At 36.3% G+C, this 25,270-nt stretch overlaps 1 protein-coding gene across 3 annotated transcripts in view; it reads left to right on the top strand.

Annotated features, from left to right (window-relative positions):
• DCN (decorin) overlaps window positions 1-25,270 on the top strand; it is a 50,599-nt gene that overhangs the window by 8,268 nt on the left and 17,061 nt on the right. For 2 of the 3 annotated variants that reach the window (XM_069095143.1, XM_069095142.1), the window contains exons 2-3: window positions 1,585-1,820; window positions 19,620-19,732. In XM_069095143.1, the coding sequence (XP_068951244.1) occupies window positions 1,622-1,820; window positions 19,620-19,732 (312 nt within the window). In that variant the 5' untranslated portion in view covers window positions 1,585-1,621. Of the gene's footprint in view, window positions 1-1,584; window positions 1,821-11,610; window positions 11,726-19,619; window positions 19,733-25,270 lie in introns of those variants that run through there. The other variant, XM_069095144.1, reaches the window with a different exon arrangement.

Here is a 25,270-nt window from a genome sequence, read left to right as displayed (position 1 = left end):
AGGAAGGAAGGAAGGAAGGAAGGAAGGAAGGAAGGAAGGAAGATGTAGCTCTAAGAACATAGGGGTAAACTAAATCTAGAAGTACAAAAAGCATAAAAAATTTCCAGATGAAACAGATTACTCTTCAGCTGATTGAAAGAAAATTATTGCTTTGCCTGACTGGAGAAAGACTTGAGCCATTGCTCTTGAGTTTATTGGAAAGGAATTGATCTTGCTTTTGGAAGATGTATTGGATCTTACTGCTATCTACTGTTATGTACAGTTGAGAGGAATGAAAATTTCCACAGACGCCTTTTTGCTTTCTACTGTCCTTTCTTCTTTAAGAAGGAGAAAGTTTGCATTTATTTTGTTGTGAGTTGGGCTTTGCTGTGAGAAGAAAATTGGAGCTGATTGAACAAAGCATAATCATCTGCTATTTTTAGATTTCAGGAGTATGTCACTGAAAGAGCATAACATTTTTTTCTTAGTGCCCTGTTACGGTTAGCAGTGAGGGAAAAGAGCTTGTCACTGATTCATTAATCTTGTGAGCAGAAGAGGAGTGGCTTTGCCTGGCAAGAAATTGGTAAGGACCAGAAAGGGATCAGTTATTACAGAAGTGGTTTTAAGCAGGGAGGAACCAAAGACATCGTGGCCTGTAGTCCAGAGTTGCAGTTGCCCTAGGTTCATTGGTTTCCCTAATTACATGCTTTTCTTTTAAGCTTCTCTAGTGTACTGTGTGAATTGATGAGGGAGTGTGACCTACTTTTATGGGAGGACTTTAATAATATTTCTGTTCTGGCATTCAATTGAATAAATCATATGATTATTCTTTCTTTGATCTTCTATTGAGTAAATATGATATTGCTTTTGTCTCATTATTTAACATGTCTCTTATGTTTGAGTTAATGGTACCATGGTGACTGATGTAGCATAAATGGTAAACGTGCCAGTGGGGGCTTAGTAGCTACCGTGGCAAGGAGCAGAAAAAGTATTCCCAACATGAGGATTATCCTTAGGTCTGAGAGAGATTCTTTCCTTTCAGAATCCTAGACCAGCCAGCATAAATAAGGAGCAAGAATAAGGGTCTATGCCATGGGACCCCATGCCACAACTAGATTACATTTTACAACCAAGAAATATGACTAGTTGTATTGGTGTACATGAAGCCTTTCCTTTAGTATCCTTTGCCTGGCAGTGGGACTTCTGGGTTAGAAGGTATGGAAGATAGATGATCTTATTTCACATCTAAACTGCAAACAGGCCTTTTAAAATCATATTTCTATTCCCTTTCCACCTTTCTAATTACATACTATGGAAACGTGCTTATGATTTCCCTGTTCTTTTAAAATGTGTACTTTTTGCAAATAGGGTTTGTATTAATTACGTTTATAGCCACAGCCATAGTGCCATACATGTTACATAGAAGGGATTTTATAAATATTAATTGATCCATGCAAAATTTTTAATGTTCTATTAGCTGATGAAAAAGCGGACACTTATCCTGCTATTCTTTGATATTTTGCATCTATGATGAGATATTGTTGATGAAATAAATCTGTAATGATGATGTTCTATCTTGTTCTAACCCTTTCATTTGGTCCCCAGGTTCTCTGCTCCTGAAAAAAAATCAATGAAATAAACCATGAAATCTATCATCTTCCTCCTTCTTGTACCACTTTGCTGGGCCAAGCCATTTCAAACTGGCTTATTTGACTTTATGCTCGAGGATGAGGCCTCTGGGGTAGGTCCTACCGACCGTATTTTTGACCTAGATCCATTGGGTCCAGTCTGCCCTTTTCGTTGCCAATGCCATCTTCGAGTTGTTCAGTGTTCTGATTTGGGTAAGTTCATCTGAAATTCCTCTTTTTTAAGTACCTCGTTAGCTTTCAACATCACATGATAAAAATTCAGCATTAGTAAAATGGATTGTGATCTAATAAGAAGCAGCTATGAGGTAGTGAGAAGTTGGGTGAGCTCTGAAGTCATAATTTGTTCAGTTGTTTCAGTCGTGTCCAACTCTTCATGACCTCATTTGGGGTTTTCTTGGCAAAGACCATGGAGTGGTTTGCTATTTCTCCCTCCATCTCATTTTACAGATGAAGAAACTGAGGCAAACAGGATTAAATGACTTGCCCAAGGCCACACAGCTGGTGTCTGAGGCCAGATTTGAACTCTTCCTGACTCCAAGCACAGTGCTCTATACACTGTACCACATCATAAGACCTTGGTTCAAATCCTGATTCTGAGGAACACTTACCCTCAGTTTCCTCATTTATAAAATGAAGAACTTGGGTTAGATGGCTTCTAAAATTCATCTCAGTCTTCAATATATACCTGTTAGATAACATTTTAAGGTTTGCAAAACACCTTACATATAAGATCTGCTTCTATCCTCGAAGCTGGTATGACCTAGATTTGAATTCTGGCTTTGCTGTTTGATGCTTATGTTCCCTGGAGCAAGTTGCTTCTTTCTTGGCTTCCATTTTCCAATTTGTAAAATTAAGAACCTCCAAGATCCATTTCACCTTTAAGAACAAGGTCTTTGGAAATCTGTTATTTGCAAAGAGAACATCTAAGTCAGTAGCTATAAATGAAAATGAAAAAAAAATACTAATAACAGTATTTCTTGTCCCAAGCTTTTGGTTCAATCAAACAATCCAGGACTTGCTTATCCCAAGAAGTTAGTAGTGAAGAAAAGTTATTAACATAATGTTAAAATACATCACAAAATTTTATTAAAATATTAAAGTGTCAAAATATGGGCTTACATTTGAGGTACATAATTAATAATACCCAACTTTTCTACAGTGCTTTAAGGTTTACAAATCATTTTGCATATATTATTTCATTTGATCTTCACAATGACCCTATGATGTAGTTGCTAATATTGTCCTCATTTTGTAGATGAAAGAAAAAAAAAACAACTAAGGCTGAGAGAAGTTAAGTTCAGTCAACAGGCATTTTTTTCATGATTGATTAATTTCTTAGGGAGTCTGGAGGTACTTAATTAATTGGGTCAGAGATCTTTCTCCTGATCAGGGACCCTTCTTGAGTGCTAACTACTTTTATACAGTTGGGAGAGCAATTAAAATAGAATAAATTATATGATTTCATGATTGGTTAACACTAGAGTTGGGGAAAACTATAGTTGGTGGAGGGGCATGTTCATTAATCATAGCCACTTTGTCAGCAGACTTTAAAGCTATTAACCACAGGATTTCTCAATAAAGTTGTTCTATCTGCTGCCTCAATAGAAGTTTTCATTGGAAATCAAATATGTGATGTCTTGGTCAGCAGTGTCCTAGATAATAAGGAAATGATGGATGAAAAGAAAAGTCACAATGGAATAATGACAGTGATTCATAGGGGTGAGGAGTGTTGATGCTGTAGTCACCAGCTCCAAGGTTAATGGGATACAATTCTCTATAATGAACAGTAGTGATTTTATCCTATAATCTACAATATATCACTAATACATGATATCAATATTACTAATACATAAGAGGTTATTTGATCTTACAGAAAATAAAAAGTTAAGTGATTTTTCTAAAGTGACTTAATTCTTTAGTGGAAGAACCAAGACCCAAATCTAGGTCCTAGGATCATATATTTAAAGCTGGGATGCATCTTAGAGACCTCCAAGTCCAAACCTTTCATTTTACAAATAGGAAAACTGAGGTCCAGAGAGAATGAGTGGCAAAACCAGGACTTGAACTAATGTCCATTCACTCTAATGTTCACTACCTATAGCTGCTTTTTATATTTTAATCTTCTTGACCAGTTCTGAATGTTAATGACTTAAGACCGACATCTGGTAGGAAATGTTCAGTATTTCAACAGTATTCTCAAATTTTCCTCTATTTTCTTCTAAGACTCAAAGTGAAAGGTATAAAGACATGAATTACTTCTATGATCCAACATACTGGCGCCAAGAGAGATATGGCCAGTCGAAAAAAAAAAAAGAAACAAAAATACTTGCCCTGAACTGTTTTACTGTTTACATGACAAGTATTTTCAAAGCACAGTGCCTGATAAAAGCATTCTGGGATGGCCTTCCAATTCCACATCATTAAAAAACACCAAGTCATTCACAGGAACACATAATAAAAATGTTGTTGTAGGATGGCACACAGTTCAAGGATCTGGGAAAGCCATGGCAGTGTTTATAAAGATGAGTTATTTTCCCACATTTCATCTGTTCCCTAGAAGTCTGATTAAAAGAAAAAAAATTCTCAAATTTATTTTGCTTTGGGGGCAAGGAAGGGGAGACAGTGTAAGGTCGGAGGAACCTGCTGGTGGAGGGGACTCTCCCTTCAGTAATGAAGACTGGCCAATCATCTGTAAAGTATGGTTGTAGATATTTGCCCCATGATCACTAGTATAGTGCTTGGCAAAGGAGGAATTTAATAAATGCTTGTTAATTGATGTGTTGGAGAGGGAGCTTGAACCTAAGTCTATCTGCCTCCATCTGCTTTACCACTCTGTTTCTTGTACTTTATAGACTCTTATGTAGAAAGAAAGGAGTAGAGGCTGAGATGACTGATTCTTTGTGTCTCTGTCCCTGTCTCAGTCTGCCACTATCTGCCTCTCTTGTCTCTGTCTCTCTTTTTGTCTCTGTCTCTAACTTTTCTCTGTCTCTCCCTGTCCCTCTTTCTCCGTGTCTTTCTCCCTGCCTCTGTTTCTCTGTCTCTGTCTTTTTCACTCTCTCCATAGTTGTAGTTATAGACAACTTCTTTTTTTGTTTGTTTTAAACCATGCCTATGATTTCATTTGAATAGGGAACTCTGGAAACTCCCTCTCCCATTGCAGACTGACAACTACTCTCCAACTTAGTGTTTTAGAGAATTGCCTAGGACGCATATACACATATATGATGTAACATAAACACCTATGCATATACATATATATGAATGTCTCTATACACATATATGTAAATATCTGTAGTTATACATATGTGTCTATCCATAAATATATTCACATATATATCTATATTTTCCCTTTCTTGCATCCTAAATTCACTTCTTAAAGTCAAAAACAATGACTTCTAGTAATAGTGCAGTGGAAAGAATACTTCTTTAGCTGTTGTTTCAGTCCTTCTCCCTGATATTTACTATATACCCAACTTTGAGCAAATTATTTCAGCTCCCTGAGTCTCTATTTTCACATCTGTAAATTGAGGGATTTGCCCTCAGTGGCCTATGAGGTTCTTTTCAGCTCTTGAGTTATCATCATATGACTACAAATTGAACCAATTGATTGCTTAAAAACTGTATTATTGGTGAAAAAATAAATAAAAAATCAAAATTCACTCTCATCAACTTTAGTCTTCAATTAATATTTAACAATGATTTGAACTTTTAAAATGTAGTTCCTCTTTTTCTATATGAAATAGGAAAAATATAGTAACATTCAAGCTTGTATGTAAGCTAGAGGCAAATACATTCGTGGTGTAGTGGATAGGGCACTAAAACTAAAATCAGAAGGAGTTGGGTTCAAATACTGCCTAGTAGTTATAATCCATGGCAAGTCACTTAACCCATCTGTGCCTCAGTTTTCTACTCTGTAAAATAGGAGAAAGGTAGATTTAATAGTCTCTCTAATTCCTTCCAGATTTAAATCTATCATCCCATGTTGGTGGTTAATGCAACTCTCAATAAGATAATAATTCCCCTTCCCTCAAGTCTTTGCATAGAGAAAATCAGATAATATTTTTCCTATAAAAAGATAATGGAGAGGTAATGTGATCTAATGGCAAGGATGGCAGCCTCTGAACCTGGAAGACCAATGTTCAAGTCTAGTTCTGACACATATTTTCTGTGTAAGTCACTTAACTTTTCAGTGTTCTAATATTTGATCATAAGTTGAAGAGAGGAAGACCCTGACTTTGCATTAGTAAATGGACTTTCTTAACCCGGGAGTTTTTTATACCGATGAAATGACAGATCTAGTCCCTACCCTTATCCCTATGAAGATGGTATGATTAATTTACTGTTTCTAGTTTTGAATTTTGTTTTAGAATTTAAGATGATTGATAATACATCCACAATATTCCATATGCTGTCCCCAGTTCAACCTTTTAAATGCATCTCTTGGGTGGGGTTAGAAGATCCATCAGGGACTGACGAGATTTTGAAATCAGCTGACACAGAGGAAGAATGAAACCTTGTCCTTGCCTTGGATCACTGTAGCCAGCTCATCTCCTCTTCCTTCAGCCAAAAATAACATTAGTAAAAGACAACTATAGAAAAGGAAGAAAAATACAACAATCCATGTTTTATAGATCAAAGTTGAATTTTGAAAAAAAAAGTGGGGGGGATCACCAAAGATGAATAGGATATAAATGGAAAGGAGAAAGACAAGACAGTATAACAGAATAGTGACCTTATCGCAGGCTGAGTTGGGAGGAAACTCAGAAGACATTTTGTCTTCATTTTACAAATGAGGAAACTAAGGCCTCCCCAAGTCAAGAGACTTGCCCCACATTCCACAATTTAGTGAGGGGGCAGATCTGCAGATTCCATGTTTCCAAATTCAGCACTCATTCCATATACTACAGTGCCTTGGAGAAAAATCCTGGTTTAGTGAAATCAGTTCTTTGAAATTAAGTCTTTTAGAGCAATGAACTTCCAATTTTCATGATTAGCATATCTGTTCCAAGGGGAGAAATATAAATATATAAATGCATATATGTATATAAAATATCATATATATTACATATAAACACACACATACTATCTATCCACACTTAACACACATTGTGATACATAAAATAAACTCTAAGATGATTATGAATCATCATCCCATGCTAAAAAGCTAATTTTTGTTGAACATAATATTCTCCAGTTTCGTTGTGAGAATTTCAAAAGGAGCTACCCTGTCACCATGATTACAAGATATTGACATCTTTTTACTAGTAATTCTAGGAATAGGAAGTAGATCTGTGCTTTCATTGATTTTAGAGAATCTCCAAATGAGGAAATCCCCTCTACAAATTTATGATGATGTCTTCTCTGTAACCTCTAGCCTGGAGGAAATCTTGTAGTAGTTGGAGGTCTGCACCAAGTCTTTTCCATGGAAAATATCATACATGTTGAAAGTATTCTCTTTTGAAATATAATCTAATTATATTTATAAAGAAAAAAAGGTTTTATTTTAAACTTAAGCACATATTCATAGTTTGGGTGGCTGAGAACAGTTTCAGTATCAAATTCCTGCCACAATAGAGAAAGAGAAGATGCTACTATAATTTTGTTTCTATATATAGGCAGTCTGGAGTAGTGAGGAGAGGGTCTGATCTCAGGGTCAGGAAGACCTGGGTTCCATCTTTATCTCTAACATATTCAGGCTTGTGATGCTGGACAAGTTACTAAATTTCTCAATGCCTACAGTTAACCCTAAAAGGTCTGTCTAAATATTAGGAAACAGGTCTTAGAAGGCCCAGAAATAGTGGTAGAAAAGTTACCCTATGAGGAAAGAAAACCTGTGTTAGAGAGCAGGCACCAACCTAATGATTGGAAGATTTTTCCTCACAGGGGAGCTTCATGTATCTATGAATTTCATGTTGAGGTTTAAAAATAAAATCAAAACCTAATAAAAAAAATCTAAATTTGTAGGAAGGTTTTGAGACTGCACAGGTCTTTTAACCTCAATGACTTTAATTCCCAAAGACTCTAAATTACAGAAAGTTTTCAAAATCCCATGGATAAAGTGAATTTCCACTCTTATGAAATGCTAGATCTGGATTCCATCTCGCCTTTCTGCCTCCTCAAAAAACATAGCTGAGGGGCAGCTAGGTGGCGCAGTGAATAGAGCACCAGCCCTGGAGTCAGGAGGACTTGAGTTCAAATCCAACCTCAGACACTTGACACAATTACTAGCTGTGTGACTTTGGGCAAGTCATTTGACCCCAATTGGCCTGCAAAAAAAAACCAAACATATCTGAGAAGATTGGGATCATGCTTAGAAAGGCCAGTTTGAGTACTGTGTTGGGAGTTTCTAGGTCTAATCTTCAGGAATTCGCTTTGGAACAAAAACGACTCAGGATGGGCTTTAGAGAAAATATACCAACGAACACCATCAGCTGGATAAATAAATGAATGGGATTTAGAAGAAACATAATGAAGGCCAATTTTTTTTCACTATGAACCATTTGAGTGGTTTGTTAGCAGGATATGACATGTTTCCTCCTTTTTATTAAAGTTATTTTAAAATGTTTTCATGGCTCAGCTCTATGAGGGCAAGAATGTATCTGGCTAAAGTTTATAAGGGCCTCAGTACTTAGCCCAAAGTAAGTGCTTAATAAATATGGGCTGAATTAAATTCAAGTATTCCAGATGAAATCTTAGAGGTCCTGAACGATAAATGAGATCAAATTGTGATTCTTCCACACAGCTCTGGGATCTTAAACTGTCAGGTCAACGCTGGGGCCTTGGATAGAGAGGCAGCCTTGAAACGAGGAAGATTGGGGTTTAAGCGTCTTCTCTGACCCACAATATCTGTATAACTCTGGGCAGGTCAGTTAAGTTCTAGGAAACTCTCTAAGATTCTCAGGCTTAGAGACCTTCATTGGCAGAATATCTTTTCTTAAATGGATACTTTATTATACCAATAAAATTACAGATCCAGTAACCATCCTTTTATCCTGTAGAATGAATAGAAGAGAATAAATGAAATATAGTTAGGAAGATGAGGAGATTCTCAGTTTTAAGGGGGTCTGACGATGCCATGTATAGGAGTTGGACATAGAGAGAAACAATTGGGAAAGAATGAAAATTTTGGAGTAAGGGAATGATGTGATCATATAGTTTCAAAAGAAAGGTTAATTATTCTGGTAAGAATAGGGAACTTCGGGAAGTTAGAAGAAGTGAGAAAGAATGAGATCAAGGGAAGAGGTGTGGACTTATACATAATGAGCATTAGGGATCCCACTTTTTCTGTGACTATAGGAAAGAGTTCGTTAGGCATAATTGGGTTATTTATATTTCATAAATAACTTAATGACAGTTAATATTTCTATAGTTCTTTCATGTTTGCATGTTGCTTTACATATGTTATCTCACTTGATCCTCACAACAACCCCATAAGGGAAGGGCTATTATTTCAATTTTACATATGAGGAAACTGAGACTGAGACACGTCCCTTCGAAGCTCAACTCAGTCATTACCTCTTACATATTTTCCATGATTTCTTCACTTCTTAGTGCACCTGAGTCATGGTAGGCTATTACATATACATATTGATTACATATATTAGTAATTTATAAATTTGTAAACAGATTGTGACATGTAAACTCTTTGAGAGTCGCTGTCTTGCTTTTGTACCTAGTACAGTGTTTGGTACATAGTAGGTGCTTATAAATATTTGTTAGAATGAGACAGTGTAGTGAATAGTTTGAGGGTCATATGAAGGATTCTTACAAATTTGTGGACAAAAAATGGTAAATAATGAGAAGGGGATGCAGGGGGTTGCAATCTGCACCAGTGAAGGAAGTACTGAATTGATATGTATCTATACTATTAAATTGTAAGCTCCTTGAAGTCAGAGGCTTTTTTGTCTCTTTTCGTATCCCCAACTCTCAGCATAGTGCTTGGCACATAGTAGGCACTTAATAAATATTTTTAATTGAGTGAATGATTTGATGAGATAAGATTCCATTTGTAAGTTTAGCCTTGCTTGTTCATTGACCCTTTAGAGAGCCAGTTTCCCACCATCCCTTTTTGGAGAAGTTCACATAGTGAAAGAGGTTTGGAAATTCACCGTTGTTACCCTTTTCCAGGTTGAAAGAACCCCACAGCAACTTTGGAAGACTTACAGGTCAAGAAAAAGAACAAAAATGTACATTACATGGTACCTAGAGTATGTCAATTTGCCTTAGGTCAATGGCATGTCAATCAGCAAACATTTATTAGTTGCCTACGGTGTACTACATATTTCACCAGGCATTGGGGATACAGAAGTAAAAGACAGCCAGCTCTTGCTCAAGAATAGAAGAATTGTTCAAATAATTTTAACCTAATTTTCTCCCTTTGAATTTTGAAGGAAAAGAACGACGACTCATCTCCATAGTCACTCAGTAATAGAGACAGACTGAAAATTGATAAAGCTTTGGACTGATGTCATACATGGGGTAGATCATTTTGCGAAACTTAAAGGAACTATGGTGCAAAGACTTCTACTTTCCCCAAAATATGTACCTCATGTGCCAATCCAAAGTACTGAATGGATGTTGAATATCCCTGCACTAGACCATAAAGACAGTTCTTTGCACCTTGAATAATATTAACTTCATATTAACATAAAGTCAAAAAAGTATCAACATCCTATTCTTAGTTGAAATCCAAGATACAGTTGAAGAAAATAAGATTGGGAACCAAGCCCTTGTATAAATCTTGGAGTTTGGAAGCATGCCATTGAAAAATGCATGAAATTTTGGGATGACCTGGCCTTTCTCCACCCTGATGTTCACCAGATTTCTTACAGTTGTTAGAAGAACAAAGCTATTTATCACTGGAATAGCCATAAGGAAAAGTAGTTATTTACTATCCTTTATTTCAGAAAGTACCTTTTTCCTGACAGATTTTTTTAAAAATAGTAAATCTTAAAAAACAAAAACCAAACTAGATGCATTAAAAAAAACCCTCAGGCTCCTTTAGAAATACACACATATACATACATACATATGTGCAAACAGACATACACATATATTATACACACAGGCATAAATATATACATTACACTCATAGATGCAGGTATATTTGCATATGTTTAAAAATAAATTATTGTAGAATATTTTAGAAACAGTTTGAGTATCATTCAGCCTCTAACACTTTATGAGTGATCACTCTAAGTAACCTTTTTTGATTTAGAGAAAACTTAATTAGATTTGTGGCCTTCCCTAATGACACTAGATAAGCTAAAAGGGATGAAATACTACCATTGATAAAATAAGAAAGAACTGTGTATTGAGAAATTTGTCAAATAACATATGCCCTTGGTTAAAGTCATTAAAAAAAAACTAACAAGTAATTTCATTCACCTATACGATTATTTTGCATTCGTTTTACCCTAGTCACTAAAACAATTCACCTAAAATAATTTTGAGGTCATTAGATTATATTCCTGTGTTGTTTTTGAAATTCTATTACAGCTTCTATAAAGAAAATTGTAGGCTTTTAATTGCTCTCTAATTTAATGGATAAAGCTATTTCACAGTCACATTTTAAGGATAACTATAAAATTTATTGCCTTCAATATCAATGTCTTAAGGATTTATAGCTAACAGCAGGTTTTTTAAAGTTTGTATTTCTTTACTTAGTTTTTAATTGTAAAACAATAGATTACAAAGAAAATTAACTATTTTGAAAGTGGATGTACATAATTTGAAATTCCAAGTGAATCAAACTTCCTCGATAATTGAACCATTAATCACCGACTAAATAATCAGTCTTCCAGGACCATTTCTCTTTTAGGCAGAAGAGAATAATAAAGTAAAATGTCATCCATTACTACATGTGGAAAGAATAAGAGTAATATATCAATAAAGTAATGACATGTTATTTAAAAAAATTAGGTATAATGCATATGCATATGTATATGTGCATATATGCATATCTCTCTCTCTCTCTTTCTAGACTGACTCGTCTTCTCCCAATTTAGCTGTGATGTGAAACATGGAGAAATGCATCGTTGAAGGGTCATACTTGGTTTGATGTTTGCTACTACTCAAATAAAGGAGAATTGACTAGTCATGCCCTCTACAGGCTTTTTGTTTGCTCCAGAGACTTTATTCCTAATAATTCAGAGTTGTTGCCACTCTATGACAAGTCTTTTTTTAGATTATGTAATAGGCAAAAATCTCCTCAGTATAGCTACAAAGATTTAGGATAAAAACATGATCTAAGCTTTTTGTGTGTTATACTTTTCTTTTTAAAAAATAATTAATTCTTTGTGAGAAATAGAATTTAACTTATTCTGGCCAATCTTCTTTAAAAAAAAAAATCATGCGAACTTCTAACACTAGAAGGATTGGGTGTGTCAACTGATGCAAAAAAATTTTTTTTACTTGGTCCTTTTAGGTATTTTAAAATCCCAATCCATCTAGTGGATATTTTGAACGGACTCAAACATTTGTAGCAAATTGTTTTTACTATATCAGTACAGTAATCATGAAAGACTTTTATTTAAATGACAGATATATTCAAATTTGCATTCCTTCAAAATCATAGAATCTCAAAATCTCAGGGTAGGAAAAATCTCTATGGCAATTTAGATTAGCCAGCCTTCAGTCACAATCTGTTCTATAATATAGTTATTTTTGGTTTTATTTATCTTCAGTGCCTATTGTGTTCAGCAAATTTTTGTGACTATTTAGTCATTTCAGTTATGTCCGACTCTTTGTAACCCTATTTGGGGATTTCTTGGGAAAGATACTGGAATGGTTTGCCATTTCCTTTTTCAACTCCCTTTATATATGAGGCACTGAGGCAAACAGGGTTAAGTAGCTTGCCCAGGGTCACACAGTTAATGTCTGAGACCGGATTTGAACTCAGATTTTTCTGACTCCAGGCTGGTACTCTATCCCCTGCATCACCAGCTGCCTCTGTTTGACAAATAGTAGGTACTTAATAAATAGCCAATACTTATATAGTACTTTAAGGTTTGCAAAGCACTTTCTACATAGTTTAACATCGATAACCTAGGAAGTTGGTGTTATTATAATCATGATACACATTTTAGAGAGAAGGAAACTAAGGTTAAGAGACTTGCCCAGGGTCATCATATCACCAGTATATATCAAAGACAGGACTTTAAATTATATTTTCTAGGTTTTATGGTCAGTTTTGTATATATTACATGGCATTTCCTTGCCAGTATAGGTTGCACATTTAATTCTTAAGTTGATAAGTTTGGAGGAGTTCAGAGGAAAGGGGTCACCTGGGATAGTGATGATCCTGAGAGACTTTCTAGGAAAAAAGTAGGAATTTAAATGGACTTTGATGGATAGTTTGGATTTGAGTCAATGAAAACAGGGGAGGAGGAGAAAGCTATTCAAACAAGTGGTATAGTTCAAAGACTAAGAATGGGAATAATGATGTTTGCATTATCAGAAAAATAAGCATAATGTTGCTCTATGCAGATCATGGGTTTAGAGCTACCTTAGAGGTGATCTAGTACAATCCCCTCTCATTTTACATTTGGAACAATGGGGCCAAGGGAGATGGAAGGATTTGACCAAGACTGCCTAGGTAGAAAATAGTAGAGCCTAGATATGAACCCAAGCGCTCCCACTCTGAATATTGGGAGCTTTCAGCTGCTCCACATTGACTCTCCTCCCTAATATAAGTGGGTAACCATGTAGGGGTAGTGAAATGAGCATTAATCTTTCTGGGAGTTAAAGACAAACTTTTGTTCTAATTCTACTTTTTTTTTCTTTTTAATTTTAATATGAACTTAATCATTTGGTAGAATCTGTGATCTCATTAATATGGTTCTCTCCTCCCATGATGTAGATAATGCTCAGTCACATTCCTTTTCCTGTCCCTGTGCCTTCCCAGACCTTTAGAAGCCTGTCTGTAATCTCCTGTGAATCCTCCAAAGTACACCCATTGAGAAATTCATAAACTTAAAAACCCATACCATATCCTCATAAATTTACAGAGTGAGAAGAAAAATCTTTCATGGCAATCCTAGACTTTGTTTGGTCCCAAGAAAACTAATGAACAAGAAGCCAAACAAAACACGCTTTTCTTTTGTGTACTTTTCTATGTTTCTTTGAAGTTCTCTTGCCATTTCAGTGTGTTTATTCTCCTCCTTCTCTTTTTTCTTTCTGTCTCCCTCTAAATCTTTTACTCTATTCTTCCCTCTCTCTGGATCTCTGTCCTGTAAGCATCTCAAACTCAGCATACCCAAAATGAAACTATTTTTCTTTTCCCTTAACCCTCCTCTAAATCCCTACATCCCTTGAATGACATAAACAATCTTTCATTTAGCCAATTTTAAAGTCTTATCCTTGATTTTTCCTTCTCCTTTACCCCCATATTAAATTAGCTGTCAAGTCTTGTCAATTCCACCTAAAAAAAAAACTTTTTGCATTCATACCCTTCTCCTCATTCATATATATATATATATAACCCTACTTCTTTCCTTCAATCCAACCCAATAAACAATTAAGTTACTACTATGTGCCAGGCATTGTGGTAATTGTTTCCTAATTGATCTCCACAATTTCAGTCATTTCCTTCTCTAGCTTTTCCCATCACAGCTTTAAAATAATTTTCTTAAGGCAAAATCTTAAAGACTATCTTATACACACACATGCAGTTATTAAGCACCAACTATATGCCAGCATCTTGATAACCACTGAGGATACTTGTACAATGAAACAAAAAATCCCTGTTCTTAAAGAGTTTGTAATTTCATGGGAAAGACAAAAAGTACATTTAAAAGTATATTCAGAATAAATTTAAAGAGAAAAAAATGTAAATTAGTACAAAGCAATGAAACAGAAGGAGATTTGGGAGGGAGGGTAATAGCGTTTTGTCAAGGAGAGGCTCGGGAAAAGCTTCCTATAGAAAATGATAACTGAGTTTCATCTTATAGACAAAGAGGGAATCTGTGAGTTAGAGATGAGGTGGGAGGGCATTCCAGGCACTGACCATAGCCATTGCAAAGACCCAGAGATGGAGATTGACTGTCACGTGTGCAGAAAATTCTGGCTGGACTGCAAAATGCTAGAAGGGAGATTAAGTAAAATGAAGCTAAAGAGGTAGTTTGGAGACAGGTTATGATGTGCTTTGGAAGTTAAACAGCAGAGTTTATATTTTCACCTGGAGGTATCATGGGGAGGGGGGTGGTGTAGATAGAGTAGGAAAGCGACAGAGTCGGATCTTTCCTAAAGGGAAGGAGTCCATCTGGAGGATGAACTGGACTGGGAAGGGAGCCTTGAGAAAGGGAGATAAGTTAGGAAGCTCTTGTTATAATATAGACAAGAGATGATGAAAACCTGACCTAAGGAAGTGAGTATGTGAGAAGAGAGAAGGGGTCGTAGGTAAGAGATACTCTGAAGGTAGAAATAGCTCAGTAGGCATTGAATGTGTGTTGATTTCAATTGAACCAGATAGAAATGTATGGGAAGCAGATCCAGGTATAGGGAATAGGCTAAGAGATGCAAGAGGGGATATGAAGAAACTGGTCAACCGAAAACATTGATTCCCTTCAGATCTCAACAAAAGCCAGGTTCTATATGAAGCCTTTGCTTATCTTCTAAGCTTCCAGTGCCCCCCCCCGATATCTTTTTAAAATAGTATGCATATATATACATACATACACATATACTTATATTCCAAGCTTCTAGTGCCCCCAAATACCTCTTTAAAATAGTATGTATATGTATACATGCATACACACACACATATATATACATATATGTTTGTGTGTATGTTATATATAGTATACACACATATACATACATATCTCAGCTAGATGACACAGTGGATAGAGAGTTGGGACAAGTCAGTTAGAAAGATGTAGTATGCGTAGGTACATATAATGTACATATTGTATCCCTTTATAGAATAAAACCTCCCTGAAGGCAGGAGCAATTTCTTTTCTGTCTTTGTATCTCCAGTATCTAACACAATTCTTGGAACAATTCACAGGTTCCCAAACTTATTTGTCCTACTGCCCCGTTAAAAAAATTACTCAGGGCCCTCCTGGAAATCTACTTTCTTGAATTCTTTAATTTTTTTTATTTGTGTCATTTCTAACTACTGTTGTTCCATGGATCACTTCAGTGCCTCCGGGATGGGTATCACCCACTTTGGAAACTTATGCTAGGTGCTTAATAAATGCTTGTTAATTGATTGTAATGGGGGAGTGGTAGGAAATAAGCCTAGGAAAGTATGTTGGATCCAGATTAGGGGGAGGCCCTTAAATCAAGGCCAAGGCATTTTTATCTTATTTATATCTTACATAAGGAATTTAAATTTTAGTCTGTAGACTATAGGAATCACTGAAGATGTCTGAATAGGACAATTGCAAATTAATTCTATGTATGCTAATCAGCTGTGTGTGTTAAAAAAAAAAAAGTCTACTTCAGCAATTCGAGCCTGATTTTGTCGATCTATTGAAAGAAGGCATTATCCTAGATGATTTCTTAGGTCCCTTTCATGAGTCTCTAGCATAGAGGCAATCTTTCTATCATACTAGAAGTAGACAGATGAGTGAAAGAATCCCTTAACGTCTTCACTAGCCCTAGGATTATATGGTACATTAAAAGGAATGTATACCAGCAACATTGCTGAGATTAACCATTTCCTGTGCTGCTAAATAGTATATAAACTCTGCCTGCTAAAGGTCTCTGTCAGCCCCTCATCTTGATGAAGTATCAGTCAGTATCATAGGTTTACCATGGGCTCACCAGGGTAAAGAGGGGCTAAGCAAGGTTAATGGCTTTAATATCTGGATGTACCCTCCCTCACTCAAGTTCTAAATTCCGACTTTTCCTTGGTTTTACATTGATGATGAGATTCTTCCCGAGCTTTAAGACAGGGAAATGTATGACTTTTACTCCAAGCAGTTTCCTGCTGAACTGAGGTTCAGGTTATATTACCATAATTATACTTGTCACGTAGCCAGATGTACTGTGCTTTAACATCCTCTTCACTTCATGTCCCACCTGGAGTTTTATTTTATTTTTTTTCAGTTTGGCCAGGACCCAATGTTAAGTCAGATGTTGAAGTTAAGTCAAACATATGGAAAGAAACTCCATTAAAAATGAAGATTTTGAATAGGCACTATGAGAAACAAAGACATGGACACATTTGCCTAATTCCCCCTCTTAGGGAAAGGCATATTGCTATCTCTTTGTGTTTTCTGTTCAAGTATCTAATTAACAGAAATTTGGCAGAAGTTTCCACTTCCCAAAAGGCATGCAATTAGGAAATTATCATTTCCTAACATGGTAACCATTGCTATTACAAACCTCAATTGAATACATTCTTGCAAGGCTGACAACTTTGGTGGCTTTCTACTAGTTGTTGAAAATGTTTCATTTGTTATTTCTCCGTGGATGATTTCTGTAACTCACCCTAAAGGAAAATTATCCTGTTGTTAGCTCCTCCCACCATTTTTGTTTTTTTAATGTATTTCAAGAATGAGAAAGAGAGTTGACTATTGATTTGGGATAAAGACCAACCTTGAGCAAAACGATCAGCCTAGTGAAGACATGTAAACAAAGCTTAGAAACAATCAAGAATTAGGTGATTATATAAAAAAGATAATGTTCTTTAACCTAAGTCTTTCTCTTATAAAGCAATCTTGGTTATGCAATGAAGAGAGGTAATTTCCAGAGTATTTTGATATACAGGATTAGACATTTACCACTTTTATTAAACACGCAAAGTACATTCAAATTAAATGTTTTAAACTATTCTAAGACTAAATAAGTGGAATGATATTTTGTAAAGTGACTTGCATACAGTTGGCACTTAACAAATTCTGGTTGAAGGTAATAGAAAGGAATAATATCATTGTCATAAACTGTCCTATCCCTTTCTCCAAAATGCATGTATTCAAGAATGAATTAATTCAAGCATGGATGAATGTATGAATGAATGAACAATGAAATTCACTTAAGATAAAATAAAGGAGATAAAAGTAGTTCCTTATACTTAAAAAAAATGGACTGTGATTTTATCAGTGTGCAGGAATTCTATGAAAATCATATCCACTGATTAATTGATCAATTGGTTAATAAGTGCTTAGAATGAATATAAATAACATTGTTTCCATTTTGGCCAGAAACCCTGAGGGTCTTTCACTCCTAGATTTTCTTTCTTTCTTTCTTTCTCTTTCTTTCTTTCTTTCTTTCTTTCTTTCTTTCTTTCTTTCTTTCTTTCTTTCTTTCTTTCTTTCTTTCTTTCTTCCTCCCTCCCTCCCTCCCTCCCTCCCTCCCTCCTTCCCTCTCTCTCTCTCTCTCTCTCTCTCTCTTTCTTCCTTCCTTCCTTCTTTCTTTCTTTCTTTTCTTTCTTCTTTTCTATATTGACTAGGTATAGAGGCCATTCTCTGCTTCATTTCTTACCTAGCCTTAATCACTGAATGGATGTTGGCTCTGTCAAAGTGAAACCTGTTAAAGATCTGAGCTTAAAAAGGCCAAGGTTTCCCACTGCATCCACCATCTCTAGTCATCTTGATCTGTATCTCACCATACAATCCAGATAATTCAGGAGGAGAAAGTGAGCCTGGTGACTTTGCATAGCCCTCCCTCACTTAAATCCAATTCACTTACATGTCATGGCATCACCTCCCTGACATCATTATCCTCTTTGAGAGCAGAGGACACACAACAAGTACCCACTATGGTGTAGCCACTAGGGATACAGTCCCTGACCTCACTGAGCTTCCATTCTATGTTGGAGCAGATCACCAATTCATTGGTAATTCAATGTCTTGGGAAGTTGCAGGAAGGACTTAGAGGCTATGATTTGTCCATGGTCAGTCACATAGATATTATTTATCAGAAGTACAACTTGAATTTATTCCTTCATACCTAAAAGACTAGTTCTTCTATTCATTCCATCATGCTGTCTTTCATTTTACAATTGAAATAAAGTGTTAAATGGAGTTGATATTATTATTTAAGGTTTCTGGTAGACTAAATGCATGGTACAATAGGATAACAAAAAAGAAGAAATCTGGGTGAAAATAGTTAATGGCCCCTTCCCTAGCTAATAAAATAATTTCTATATGTCACCATGCAGTCATTCCAAATGTGGCTTATCCCCATTGGCCCTGTAGATTGATTGTAAATCATTCTGACTTTTGCAGACCATTTGATAATAATCCATGGCTAAAATCTATACTCAAGCCCCCCTCTCCCCCAGTTAAATGGCCAGAAAGATGAGAACCACAAGCGTGATCCAACAACTTAGCATGATCATTTTGTTTCCATGACTTCATTTTAGCTCCATAATAACTATTCAGAAAATGGTCCCAAAGAGAGACTTAGATTGAGACTATCCAATACTCCTTTGGCACATGAAACAAAAATGAAGAGATTTCTCTTCCAGAAAACTTGTATAAAATGTCATTTGTGTGAAAACCAAAAAATAGAATCGCTCATTTCATTTGCTCCAGGGTAAAGCTGTCTTTGACACACTCACCTTGGAAAAACAAATTCCTTATCTTTAAAACTGATTATTTGAATATTGTTAAAATTTTCTTAGGGGAGTATTCAGAAAAGAAATGGAGATCTTGACATTTGACTCAGACAACCTTATCGAAGGAAAGCATTTAAAAGAAAATGAACAATGAAGGGGGAAGAGTGTTGCTGAGTGCAGAGGTTGGTATGCACTCTCTAGGGAAACAGAGATTTGTTCATCTTTCAGGAGATCATACTTCTGGGGAGGAAGATCTAGTTCAGTTTATCATGAAATGAAGAAAAAGAATGCTGAGCCTTAGTGGGAACAGATAAAGCAGATAAAGAACATATTTTTAAGCCACTCTCCAAATAAATCCCTGAAGAAGAAAGAGAGGTTGTTGGGAAAGCAAGTTATTGCAACATGAAAAGATTTTTTTTTTAATCACAATTTGTGATTAGGTAATCTTTTCTACTGATCACTTATCTTTCTGCTCTCCACAGGCTTGGAATCAGTGCCAAAAGATCTCCCTCCAGACACAACCCTGCTGGATTTACAGAACAACAAAATTGCTGAAATAAAAGATGGAGATTTTAAGAATCTGAAGGATCTCCATGTAAGTAAATAAAATGAACCACGCTCACACACAAAATTGAACTGGCCCCAAGATGACCTCAGTCAAAGTAAAATAAAAGACACACTATATGAATAAATCATAAAAATACCCAATTATTTTCCATCTAACCTCAATAAATTCTCTCTCTCTCCCTATCTCTCTGTCTCTCTCCTCCCCTCCCCTTCCCTTCCTTCCCCTCCCCTCCCCTCCTCTCCTCTCCTTTCTTCTCTCTCTCCCTCCATATTTATCTATTTCTCTGTCTCTGCTTCTTTATTTTTCTCTGTCTCTCTTTCTGTCTTTGCACTCTTTCCCTCTCTCCCTCCCTCTTTCTCCTCTGTCTCTTTTTTCTCTGTCTCTTTTCTCTTTCTGTCTCTGTTCCTTTCTTATCTCTAACTCTCTTTTCTCTCTGTCTCTCCTCTCTGTGCCTCTCTCTCTCTCAGAATCATATTTGTTAAACCATAAGACCGCTTTCTGCTTCTTGAACACATCTCATGCATCTAACATCTTTTTTTTAACCTCTTCTGCTCATTCTAGTTCTGGATTTTGCTCGGTCATAACCTTCCCAGGCTTTTGCTTCTACAGTCCTAGAATGGGTATAATTACTTCCCACTTTGCAAAATGGCACAAGGAATATGGTGACAAAGCCATTCTTAGAGTCAGGAGGTCCTAGGCTTAAGTCCCACCTCAGATTCATCTTGGCTGTGTGACCTTAGACAAATCCCTTTTCTTCTCAGTGATTTCAGACAATTCTTCAAAACTAGAGTTTGCACAATAGTTGTTGATTCTGCATTTTGAATAGGCAGCTTGCTGAGAGTTCTCAACATGGACAGGTCTCTCCCTCCCCTTCAAAATAAGATGAAGAATGAAAATGTTTTGGAAATGATTAGATTAATCTGCATTTTGTGTTTTTTTTCTTTTGTTATGGCTAATGACAAAATTTCAATGTTGCAGGAACTGTTAAGTTCATCATACATTATATGTGTCCTGGCTTTATATTCCCAAGGTTAATTGCTTGTTGAAGAGCTTTATGCCTATTTTACAGCCTTGGAAGTGAATTTGCTGACTCTGGCATTCTACCAACTAAAGAAAGATAAGAAACACAAATTCACTTTCACATACTGACCACCTTAATTTTGGGAAGGACTTGAGAGGAAGAATGGGGTATGGAACAAAGAGACTTTAGAGCCAGAAGACTTGAATCTTGAATTTCAGATCTGATACAACTAATAGTTTCTTGGACACAGAATTTCTCTCTGGATCCCAGTTTCCTTATCTGTAAAAAGAATGTTGGATGGGATGGCCTTTAAGCTCCTTTCCAACCCCAAATCTATGATCCTGTGACAAACTTAGTGAATCTTATATTCTTCCCTCTGCAAACGTGGCTGTTCCCCAAGGTTTGGTCCTTGGCACTCTCTTCTTCATGGATCACAAGTATTTTGAAACAAACATTAAATTCTTTAGAACATAGAAATTTTAGTTCAGTACTCTTTACCTTGTAACATACTAAAATACCTGTAGGGATAGGGTCTGGACATATAATTTTATTAAAATAGAGAATTCTTGAATGAGCAAACTCCCTCACTCCATGCAAGGTGGTCCCTTCTTTGAAATTTCCCATCTTCAAGAGTTGTCTAGGGCACTGAGAGGTTAAGGGGACCTGCCCAGGGTCACACTACTAGTATGTGTCTGAAGTAAGGATACTTGGTCTTCCTGGTCTTTGAAGCCTCTTCTCCATGCATCATGCTATACTTCTTCTCTCAATATCTATTCTGAAATAAATCCCTAATTCCTTGTTCTCATTTAAATGACCTTTTGTAGCAGCAAGCACCCCAGCGTCCCCAGGGTGTCTGCCAACACAGGTTCTTAGATCTGCTTTGATAAAGGAAAGCAACTCAAAATGGGTTAACAAGCTTACTTAAATCAGTCAAATATATATCATTCACCTAGTTCGGGGGAAAAAGGTCAGCACGCCGAACTTCAGAATACACAGACAGAATTATCAAGACAGAGAAACAGATCAAGTAGACAGTTTCCAAGCTGTCCAACCATTACATCCATACCAAATCAACATCTGGGTTTTTCAAAGCCAAGGAGGGGTATCTCAACAATGGCTTCCCAGAATCCAGATCAAATCACAGAACACTTCTCAAAGTGAGCCCCCAAAACAAAGCTACACATCAGGGCTTATATAGCCTCTCCTGGCTCAGAGAATGTAACAACCTTCTGGACCCACTGGCCAATCAAAAAGTATCTACTGAAAAACAAGCCTTCCACCCCAGGCTCCAGGTGCACTTTAGCCTAGGGGCAGGGAAGATCTTTAAAATTTACATTCCCATTACACCTTTCTCATTCTAACCCCAGTCTACTTCTGTTGTTGTTGATTTGTTTCAGTTGCATCTTACTCTTTGTAACCCCATTTGGGGTTTTCTTGGCTAAGATATTGGAGTGATTTGCTATTTCCTTCTCTGACTCATTTTACAGACAAGGAAACTGAGGCAAACATGGTTAACTGACTTGCCTAGGATCACCAGCTAGAAAAATGTCTGAAGCCATATTTGAAGTCAGGTCTTCCTGACTTCAGGCCCAAATCTCTACCATAGAACTTCCCCGTCACCCCCAACCTACTATTTCATTCTAATATCCTATGACACCTCAGACTGAATCCAATCTTGACTTAACTTCTAGTACACAATATATGTTGTATTTTTCTATATCTTTCTGCACATCATTCTCACCCGTCTAAAATATCTTCTTTGCTATCCTAAAAATCAAAAACTTACCGAGCTAAATTTCAAGGTCAGCTGGAGTCCCATATAATCTATGAAAGCTTTTCTAATCATCCCGGCTCACAATGGTTCCTCCATCCAGTAAATCCCCATAGCACTTGCCATCTTGCATTATTTATCTTTTCCTTTCTCTTTGACTTATCTGCCCAAATAAGTTACAGACTTCTTGTGGTTTGGAACACTCCTATTTTTCTTTTGCCTACTTCAGTATTAGGAGTGATACTCAATCAACACTTGCTGATTTGAACTTTGTAACCAAGGGAGAAGTTCTTATTTTTTAAAAAGTATGTCAGAATGTTTATTTCTCATCTCAAAGATCCAATTATGTTCTCCATGGGAATCTTTCCCAAACATTTTGCAGAGATCTATAACTCTTGTTTATTTGTCTAATGGAAGAGCAACAAAGCACTTGTATAATTTAAATCAACAGACAGTTGTCCCATACCTCGTTCTAGAATTGAATTACAACCTCATTCTGCCTTTAAACTAAGTTTCTAACAAGAATCCAAATTAACTAGTTTGGGTTGTAGTCACATTCTAGGAGGGGGAATTATGCTTAATGACCTAATTTCTCATCTGTTTCTATATTTGTAGACTTATGAACTTGAAACTTGTGGTCACCTCAAAGAATAGACACAATTCATTTCAATAATCTTTCATTTAATTGTTGAACCGGCATTTGCTACTCAACAATTATTTGCTAGGCATTGGGAATACAAAAAAAAAAAATTCTAAATTCAAGTATCCAAGATTTAACTGGAAGTTGCTTTGGAGATCATAGAAGTTGACCATCTCTTTTTTACATATAAAGAATGAGGGCTACAAAGGGATAAAGTAACTTGACAAGGGTCACACACCTAGTTAATGTCAAAGTCAGTTTGATAGACTTAGCTCTTCTCAGCAATGTAAAGATCTAAGACAACTCCAAAAGGCTCAATTCTATCCACATTCAGAGAAAGAACTTTGGAGTCTGAATGGACACTGCTCTCCTTTTCTTTTATTGTTTTGTTTTTTTCTTCTTTCTCTTTGTACCTCCCATTAGTTCCAATTCTTCTTTACATAATAACTATGTTAAAATATGTTTAATATGAATGTATAAGTGGAGCTTATATCAGATTGCACACCATCTTGGGAAGGTGGGGAAGAGAGGGAGAGTGAAAAATTTAAACTCAAAATCTTATGGAAGTGAATGTTGAAAACTAAAAATCAATAAGTTACTTTTTGTAAATGTCAAAGTCAGGATTCAAACCCAAGTCTTTATGACTCCAAGTATATCACCCTGTCTCTAGGCCATTGATGCTTCAAGGAACTCATATTACACAGAGGAATGCAACAAGTCTGTTGTTCAGTCCAGTCATGTTCAACTGAAAGACTACTTGGTGCTGTAATCAGAGGACTTATGTTTAAATCCCACCTTTGATATTTACTGTCTGTTTGTCCTTGGATAAAGCATATAACTTCTCTGGGTTTCTTTTCTGTCCTTTATAGAATGAAGGGGTTGTATGAGAATATCTCTGAGTTACCTTCTAGCTTCAAATCTATGACCTTATAATCCAGCACTATCCTAAGTGCTGGTGATCAGAAGATAAGAACAAATAGTTCCTGTTTAAAAGAAATCTAGGGTATCTAGGTAGCATAGTGGATAGAATGCTAGGCCTAGAGTCAGAAACACCTGAATTCAAATCTGGTCTCAGATACTTCCTAGCTGTGTGACTCAGGGAAAAGTCATTTAAACCTGTTTGCCTTAGTTTCCCTATCTGTCAAATGAGTTGGAGAAGGAAATGGCAAACCCCTTCAGTATCTCTGCCAAGAAAAACCCACACAGCATCAAGAAGAGTTGGATTCAATTCAAATGAGTGAACAACAACAAAGAAACTTATAGTCTATTGTAGATCCTTTATTATATACAATATAATAATCCTTTATTATATATAATTATCTTGCCCTACTCCATATTTACAATATTGCAATGATAGTTTCATATACTTAAACCTCATTATGTCATGCCTTTTGTAAAAATGACTTCACTTTTTCTTAAAAGGCCTGCATTACATGGGAAGAGCACCAGATTTAGGAATAAATCAAGTCAATTAAGTCCTCAAGCCTCAGTTCCCTTCAATGTGAAATAATGAATTTGGATTAGATGGCCTCCAAAGTCTCCTCCAGTTCTTGATCTATTCTCCTCTGGTCCCATGATTCAAGACACTTGAGTTCTAGCTTTGCCTTCCCACTTACTAGCCTTGGTTGAATTACTTAACCTCTTATAGTCTGCTGCCTTTCTACATGATTTCCATTTATATCACAAAAGGATCAGTGTAGATAATACACAGTGGTTTGAGAAGGTTTACAGTGAGGCACTTAGGTGGTATAGTGGATAGAGCACTGGTTCTGGAGTCCTGAGTTCAAATCTGACACTTGGTAGCTATGTGACCCTGGACAAGTCAATTAGCCCAATTGCCTCAAAAAAAAAAAAAGAAAGGGGAAGGGAAGGGAAGGGAAGGGAAGGAAAGGAAAGGGTTAAAGCATAGGTTGCTAACAGAAAGACCCCTGCATGGCACGTCCATCAGACTTGTAGAAGACCCAAAGCTTAGAGGAATGACTAAGGAATCCCCTGAGTGACAGACTCAGGATTTAAAAGGAGTTTTGGGAGACAGGAGCAATTAGGCTAAATTGAATAAGATGACAATAAGGATGAGTATATTAAGTCTTATACTTGGACACAAAAAAATAGCTTTAAATATAAGACAAGAAA

Source organism: Petaurus breviceps, unplaced genomic scaffold (genome assembly GCF_028583685.1).
Source record: "Petaurus breviceps papuanus isolate PSGF00001 unplaced genomic scaffold, PetGlider_PUasm1.0 225, whole genome shotgun sequence".
Lineage (NCBI taxonomy): Eukaryota > Metazoa > Chordata > Mammalia > Diprotodontia > Petauridae > Petaurus > Petaurus breviceps.
This window is presented reverse-complemented; position numbering and strand designations above follow the sequence as displayed.